This window comes from Hypomesus transpacificus, unplaced genomic scaffold (genome assembly GCF_021917145.1).
Source record: "Hypomesus transpacificus isolate Combined female unplaced genomic scaffold, fHypTra1 scaffold_407, whole genome shotgun sequence".
In the NCBI taxonomy this organism is placed as follows: Eukaryota; Metazoa; Chordata; class Actinopteri; order Osmeriformes; family Osmeridae; genus Hypomesus; species Hypomesus transpacificus.
This window is the reverse complement of record NW_025813925.1, coordinates 36,945-45,061: the sequence shown is the minus strand read 5'-3', so window position 1 is coordinate 45,061 and position 8,117 is coordinate 36,945. Positions and strand designations below refer to the sequence as shown.

The 8,117-nt window shown below is 50.0% G+C and overlaps 1 protein-coding gene across 1 annotated transcript; it reads right to left on the bottom strand.

The window, feature by feature from the left end:
• Positions 1-1,380: 1,380 nt before the first annotated feature.
• LOC124464732 (SH2 domain-containing adapter protein E-like) lies at positions 1,381-7,579 on the bottom strand. The gene is made up of 6 exons (XM_047016551.1): positions 6,659-7,579; positions 6,243-6,366; positions 4,374-4,616; positions 3,789-4,149; positions 2,833-2,952; positions 1,381-2,549 (listed from the first exon to the last, which is right to left on the bottom strand). The coding sequence occupies exons 1-6, from the start codon at positions 7,112-7,114 to the stop codon at positions 2,357-2,359; spliced, it is 1,497 nt and encodes a 498-aa protein (XP_046872507.1). The 5' UTR covers positions 7,115-7,579; the 3' UTR covers positions 1,381-2,356.
• Between the last annotated feature and the right edge of the window lie 538 nt (positions 7,580-8,117).

The window sequence follows — 8,117 nt, the reverse complement described above, 5'->3', positions numbered from 1 at the left end:
CTCCTGTGGAGAGAGGGGCTGCTGGACAGACAGAAATACCTCCTGTGGAGAGAGGGGCTGCTGGACAGACAGAAGGACCTCCTGTGGAGAGAGGGGCTGCTGGACAGACAGAAGGACCTCCTGTGGAGAGAGGGGCTGCTGGACAGACAGAAGGACCTCCTGTGGAGAGAGGGGCTGCTGGACAGACAGAAGGATCCAGTGAAAGCTGAGTGGCGGACACTTCAGCCTCTAGCTTGTTGTGACCTAGTTAGTGATTTTAAAAGGAGACTATTGAGGAATGCTGGACAGACAGATGGAGGGAGAGAGAGAGAAAGAGAGAGTGAGAACAAAGGAGAGGACTAGCTTCAGGCTGTTGGTCGTGTAAAGTTTACTTTTCATGAAAGTGTCTTTGATGATGGTTAGTACTGGAGGTCAGAGTTTGTTAGGATTTTTCTGTCTGTTTTTCATTCACAAACAGGCAACAGTGAAGAGCAGCATAGCTGCTGGCATGGCCAGTTATTCTTAGCCCTTTCTGTGTTGCAGCGTGTCTCTCCTCCTCCCATGCCTCTCTCTCTCCTCCCTCTCTCTTTTCCCTGTAGATATGTCCTTACCTCAGTCTAACTAATCACCATGGCAACCTGGTAATCCCTTATCTAGCAGAAAAAAGCATGCACACGAACACACACAGAAACACACACACGTGCACTCATGACATTGCACAGTGCCATCCAACTAACTACACACACAATCACACAACACATTTGTTCATGTACACACAATGATTGTTTTTGAGTTCTTCAACAACATACTAGGGGTAAATGGGCTGCATTTATACCTTAGCGGCACTCAAAGCGCTTTACATGTTTTGCCTCATTCACCCATCATGCTGATTCAACCAGCTGCCATGCAAGGTGCTGCCCTAGCCCTCTGGGGCATCTTAGGGTTCAGAGTCTTTCTCAAGGACACCATGGCACATGACCTGGAGGACCAGACGACCCTCTCTCCCCGCTGAGCTCCAGCCGCCCAGGGACTGCACGCTGCAGTCACATCTGCAGGTCAGCATGTCTGGAGACATGTGTGATTGTATTAATAAGCATGTCTATCTTTCTTTGTTTGAGTGCCCGTGCGCGTTAGCATTTGCGCGTGTTTGTGCGAGTGGGTGTGTGTGTTTGCATGTTTATGTGTGTGTGGGCATATGTGTGTTAGTCGTTGTGTGCAGGGCTGTGTCTAACCATCATTGATTTCACACTCAGGTCAACAGCTTTGCAGCTTAGAGAGGACATATGTGACTCCATCATTGTGTGAGAGGATGTGTGTGTGCGTTGTGTGTATATGTGTTTAAGTGTGTCTTTGTGATACCGTTTTAAGGTATTGATGTATTAATTTACTGATATACAATGATTTCCGAGACAATATATGTTCTTTATTTATCACAGAAAAACCCCAATACACATTCAGGTGACATGTCCCACCAGCACTGTTCTGTTGGACTAGCCGGCACTATTCAGCAGTGGTAACGTTTGTTGGATGAAACAGTTGAATCTGTTAACTATAGCCAAACCCTTAAATCAGAGAGTCTTTCTGCTGACGGAAAGTGGCAGATCTTCCGGACACATCGATAGATTGATTGACATCTCTAATGGATGAATGAAAACACTCAAACCAGCAGTGGTGATCAGGTTAACTAGCAGATCTGCTGCTGACAAATCTGGTCCATAACTAAGAGATCCTTCAGGCTGATGGTCTCTTCACTCCTCAGTGTTATTCAGTATAAAACATGACATTCTTAATTTCTCCGACACATGTAGAACGACTGGATGGTGGACAGGGTTGGGGTTAGGGTTAGGGTTGACGAGAGGCGACTGTGAGGACAGTAGACTCAGTAGAACCTCCATTTCTCTGCTCACAAAACACACGGTGTCTAAAACTATGGTGGTGTGTAACACACTGTAGTGTGTAACATCTGTTGAAGTGAGTGTCGGAACACAACAATGTGAGTTGTGAAAAGCTAAAGAGCTGTGAATGGTAGGATTGTTTTCCTCTGAACTATAAATACAGCCAGTGTGTGTGTGTGTGTGTGTGTGTGTGTGTCTGCATTACTGCATGCTTTACGAAGGGAAACAGGCTGTGCAGTGTGTGTCCAGGTCTGAGCAGTGTGGGTGTTTCACCACTAGGTTGTGCATTTGTGAGTCACAAGTTGCCAGTGTACAATCAGCTGTACAGTCATACTGCAGGAGAGAATCAACCCAAGACTGGATATCTACCGGTATTTACTCACAAAAATGTGTGTGTGTGTCCGTCTGGCCTTCTGTTTGATTTATGTGGGCTATGTGTGTTTCTCGATGTGTGACACTTCAGTGTGTGTGTGTGTGTGTGTTCAGTGTGGTCTTGGGACAGGATACTGCAGAGTCATGTGTTCAGCCCCAGTGAAGGGCAGCCTGTGAGAGCAGTAGTGATGCACTACTTCAGGGATGCTGGTGAACACACAGCTGCTCTGGTCCAGGGTGAAGCCCTGCCCCTTGCTGCTCCTGGTCTGGGCCACAATGATGTGCACGCAGCACTGGCTGGTCCTGCACACGAGTCAAACGCACCACAACTAATAAGCTAATCTGAATCATTTCAGATCTTCTTTGTCTTTCTCATTCATTCTTTTCAAGTTATCTCCCTTTTCTCTCTCTCTCTCACTCTCTCTCTTTCTCTCCCTCTTTCTTTCTCTCCTAAACACGCTGCTTGCCTCCGTGTCTGGGTGTGCGTAGTGGGGTTAACGATGTAGACTTTACTTACAACCGAACGGTTATAGCACACACACACACACTCAAACACACGCGAACAGACAAGGATGCACCAACTCACTTCAGAGCGATGGAGTACTTGCTGGTCCCTGATTCGCTGTCCCGGACTAGGAAGCTGGCGTCCCTGCAGCGCTGCAGCTGAGACTCTGCCTGCAGGCGAGTCACACTGCCATGGTACCAGCTGGGGAGGGGGGGGGGGGGAGGAGTTAAGATCTACAGCTCAGAGGACAGTAATGGACAGGACTACACCGCTGGTGTCATGGAGGATAGATGGGGGGAGCATGTCACATATACTCTGAAAGGAACGCTGAGAGAGAGAAAGAGAGAGAGAGTGTGTGTGTGAGAGAAAGAGAGTGTGTGTGTGTATGTGTGGAAGAGAAAGAGAGGGGCATGAGGGAAATAAGTGATTCTAAATGGAGGGGGGGGGGGGGGTGAGGGACATAACATGATTCAAGGTGCTGTTGACAGTGACCACAGGGTAGAGCTAGACTGCTGTCTGGTGAGCTGCTCTAGGACACAGCACAACACACTGAGCTGTGTCTACACATCATGCTAGGAGCCGCCTGCACACCTTCACACACACACACACAGTACACAGTACACACGCATAGTACACACACACACACACAGTACACACGCATAGTACACACGCACAGTACACAGTACACACGCATAGTACACACACACACACAGTACACACGCATAGTACACACGCACAGTACACAGTACACACGCATAGTACACACACACACACACAGTACACACGCATAGTACACACGCACAGTACACAGTACACACGCATAGTACACACGCACAGTACACAGTACACACGCATAGTACACACACACACACATAGTACACACGCACAGCAAATGAATGAAAAGAGAAGCTGATGGTGTGGGAGTATGACTGTAGAGACTTCTCTGGCCTTCTATCCCACACACCTCTCTCTCTGCTCTCTCTCCTCTCTGGCTTGTGTTTCTATGGCCTCATTGAGCTCTTTTGTGTTTCCCTCACCTCTGTTTCTCCAGGGGAAGGGTGCGGTCCACCCTGACTGCCTCCACCTCCAGCGCAGAACAGGGGGGGATGGGACAGGGGGAGGTGGGAGAAGGGGGGGAGAGTTTGATGGCGCTGGTGGAAGAGGGGGAGGGAGGGGAGAGTTTGAGGGTGGGGAAGGAAGGGGGAGGACAGGACAGGGGAGAAAGTTTAAGGATGGGAGAGGAGGGGAAGAAGGGAGAGGGGGAGGATGGCGAGAGGGAAGAAGAGATGAGGGTTTTCTGGTTCCAGGTCTTCTGTTTGGGGTTGTGTTGGAGCTGAAGGCGGCCAGGCAAAGCAGAGTCTTCCTTACTGGGGGAACAGTCCACCCCCTCGAACTGAGCTGGAGGGAACCGAACAGACGAGGACACAGCATGATCAGGTCTCACTACCCTTTCTCTTCCCCTCCCCTCCCCCCTCCCTCTCTCTCTATCTCTCCGTCACCCCCTCCCTCCCTCTCTCTACCTGACAGGGCCCTCCCTCCCCCCCTCCCTCCCCCCCCTCCCCTCCTTCCCTCCATCCCTCCCTCCCCCCCTCCCCTCCCTCCCTCCCTCCCTCCCTCTGTACCTGACAGGGCCCTGACAATGTCCTCCTTCCTCCACTCCCAGGGCAGCTCGTACTCCCCAGTGGGGCGGGCGTCGGACTCGGGCCGCGTGACAGGGATCCACACCCCCCCGGCGTCGCCCTCCGGCCCCCCCTCGTAGGGCGTGTCGTAGATGTTAGGAGGCGCGGGGCTCCGCCCCTCCCCCTGGCCTCGGTCCAGGAGCACACACACCTTCAGCAGGTCCTTGGAGCCGCGCCTACGAACCTCTGACACGGCCCAAACACAAAGCTTCAACGAGGGAAACCCAGTCAACACACACAGGACAGGAGGAGGACTTCAGTCATAGAGAAGAAAGCATGAGATCTAACTACAGAGAGTTACATCTGCCTTCCCTGGGTGCCCCTAGCATACAGGTATCACTACTCTGTCTTCCCTGGGTGCCCCTAGCATACAGGTATCACTACTCTGTCTTCCCTGGGTGCCCCTAGCATACAGGTATCACTACTCTGTCTTCCCTGGGTGCCCCTAGCATACAGGTATCACTACTCTGTCTTCCCTGGGTGCCCCTAGCATACAGGTATCACTACTCTGTCTTCCCTGGGTGCCCCTAGCATACAGGTATCACTACTCTGTCTTCCCTGGGTGACCCTAGCATACAGGTATCACTACTCTGTCTTCCCTGGGTGCCCCTAGCATACAGGTATCACTACTCTGTCTTCCCTGGGTGCCCCTAGCATACAGGTATCACTACTCTGTCTTCCCTGGGTGCCCCTAGCATACAGGTATCACTACTCTGCCTTCCCTGGGTGCCCCTAGCATACAGGTATCACTACTCTGCCTTCCCTGGGTGCCCCTAGCATACAGGTATCACTACTCTGTCTTCCCTGGGTGCCCCTAGCATACAGGTATCACTACTCTGCCTTCCCTGGGTGCCCCTAGCATACAGGTATCACTACTCTGTCTTCCCTGGGTGCCCCTAGCATACAGGTATCACTACTCTGTCTTCCCTGGGTGCCCCTAGCATACAGGTATCACTACTCTGTCTTCCCTGGGTGCCCCTAGCATACAGGTATCACTACTCTGTCTTCCCTGGGTGCCCCTAGCATACAGGTATCACTACTCTGTCTTCCCTGGGTGCCCCTAGCATACAGGTATCACTACTCTGTCTTCCCTGGGTGCCCCTAGCATACAGGTATCACTACTCTGTCTTCCCTGGGTGCCCCTAGCATACAGGTATCACTACTATTCGTTTTTTGGTTTCCATGACAGCGCTCACGCACACTCTGTATGAAGACTGTGTGTTTGTATCTGTCATCTCCACAGAGGATATCTTATGTTATTGCATGCCGAGTACAATATTTCTTTGCAGTCTGTCAGGTAGCCTGTGTGTCTGCACTATTGTGTGACCAAACAATGGAGCTACGGGAAGAAAGGTCAACACAGTCCCTGATTGGCCTGCTGACTAGACCACTTCCTGACTGCTGGGAAGTGATTGGGCGAGACCGGGGGAAAGAGGAGTGTATGTTGGGGTGAGGGTGAGGGGGTCTTTGTGTTCTGTTCACACGTAAGGGGCCATGTAGTATAATATGAGTGTGCTGGAGCACAGATACTGGGGGCTGCTTCCTATCTAGAGAATGGGACACGGGAAACAGAAGCAGGAGACAGGAAGTAGGAAGAGGAAGCTGCACCCTTTGTCCCAGCACAACAGTGTTTCCATAGCAACCGCCAGTAGAAGGGGAAATCGTGATGGGGTCCAGTTGTGATCCAAGTCTCTTTAAACACACACTGTCAAACCGGACTGGCCAATGTCTTTATAAGATCTTGAAAAGCAACATAATGTTCCCCACTGGAGGGGTGGAGTGAAATGACCTCTGACCCCAGTATGACCTCACCTGTGATGATGACCTGGGCATCGTAAGGCTCCATGTATCCATCGTCCTCTCCCGCTCTCTCCGCCTCCCTCTGCTCGCGCGTCTGCTCTGCGTCGTACGGGTCTGCGTAGTTCTGGATGATCAGCTGCAAAACAGCCATGCACATGAGAGCCATACACAGGATGGCCTGCTTAGTGCCAGCACGGTTAGGGTTAGGGTTAGGTCTGTCTTTGTGAGGAACAACAGGGGGACAGGACTGCATATGAGAGAAGGTCTCATGTTACATAACTCTACGAACAAAGCCTTTACTAGGAGCCAAGTGTGTGTGTGTATGTGTGTGTGTGTGTGTTTGGGTGTGTGTATAGGGCAGACAACAGCTTAACCACAGTTTTTGCAACAACGCGTAGGTGTAGCACCAAGCAAACTTTCTAACTCACCGTTGCTGTCTTGATTTCGGTTCTATCCCTCTCGTTCTCAGGCATTTCCTGTTGATCTGAGCCGCTAACGGCGAGGGGCTTGTCCTGCTTGTCCACTTTAATCATCCTGCTGATGTACGCGTGCGCCAAACTGGACGTCCTCAGCGGTCGATTCTCATCTGGTACTCCCGTCTCGATCTTGGAACTCTTGCGGTTCTTACCGGGGATGAGATTGTCCCAGACTGTCCCGCTGTTGCATGTGCCGCTACGACCCAGTTCAAACGCCGAGTTTTTTCTAGTTCTCCCTGACAATAAAAAACCGACTCCTCCGGAGCCATCCTTACGCTGGTTTCCCTTCAGGCTGTCGCGGGTTATCCCGGGTTTGGCTCGTGTTTGGGGACCTGATTCAGAGGCGGAGCGCACACGTTCGGTCCCGTTCCTCAGGTTGATAGGGAAATCCCTGAACCACTTTGCCATGTTTGATAATACTAAGACACTAGTTGGTGAATTCAATTGATGCCTAAAACGGTTCCACGTTTACAAATTGTATGCTATTTTTAAGTTGTAAGTTGTATATGCAAGGACACTGATTTTACGCACGGGTACACTTAACTCTGTTGCCGGTCACGATGTTGACGTTGATCAAGTAGAGCATTCAAAACTGCAGCAATATTCTGAATTAATAGATGATGTGGATAGGACAGGCTGAAATACAAATTCCAAACCTCAACCCATCTGTCATTCTATGGCTTCTTTCCGCGAGCCTCGCCAGTCTTGCTATACCCACAGCCAACTACCCTCGGAGTTTAAAAAGTAGTCTTTGGAGCGCGTAAACTCGGAAGAACAGAAAGATTTTCTTTGCACTCACTGAAGATCCCATTCCCGGAGCTTGTTAACGGTGCGACTTCCAAGCGAAATGTGAGAATAGCTTTGAGGTTGATTCAGTGCGTGCCAGAGGGAGGAGGGTGTGCCGGGGGGACTGGGTGTGTTGAATAACAAAGGAATGGTCATATTTCATAAATGCGCATTGAAACCTGGTAAATGACTGTGACCCGTGTGTGCTCATAGACAACCCAATGACCCTGAGAATCAGGCAGGGATGACACCTGACACGTCCAAGCACAAATCTGAATACAGGTCTCCATTTTTAAGTAATATAAACTTCATGAATTTGCAGTATGATAGGCTATAAAGTTATTATCACAACACAATATTCCAGTTTTTAACTGAGTTAAATCGCTGGATATGTTGCTGGAAATCTGTATTTTCTTTTTTTATAACAAATGTCAGTGTCCGGGGCTCAGACACTGAAGTGCGCTTGAAATATTAGTGAAGACATAGTGCCTCCTACAGGACCTTCTGTGGAACAACACACCAGTTTGGATTATACTGTACACAGTGCATTTTTTTATTGTTTTATTCGTTAATAAAGGAAACAAAGAAATATGATATCCATAGATATTCTGTATTGGTGAAAGGT

Coding starts and splice junctions, on each gene's coding strand:
- LOC124464732 (XM_047016551.1), bottom strand. CDS start 7,114: ATGGCAAAGTGGTTCAGGGATTTCCCTATCAACCTGAGGAACGGGACC. Junction 4,150..4,373: donor CATTGTCAGGGCCCTGTCAG/GTACAGAGGGAG, acceptor GGTTCCCTCCAG/CTCAGTTCGAGGGGGTGGAC. Junction 2,550..2,832: donor AAGTACTCCATCGCTCTGAA/GTGAGTTGGTGC, acceptor ACTCGTGTGCAG/GACCAGCCAGTGCTGCGTGC.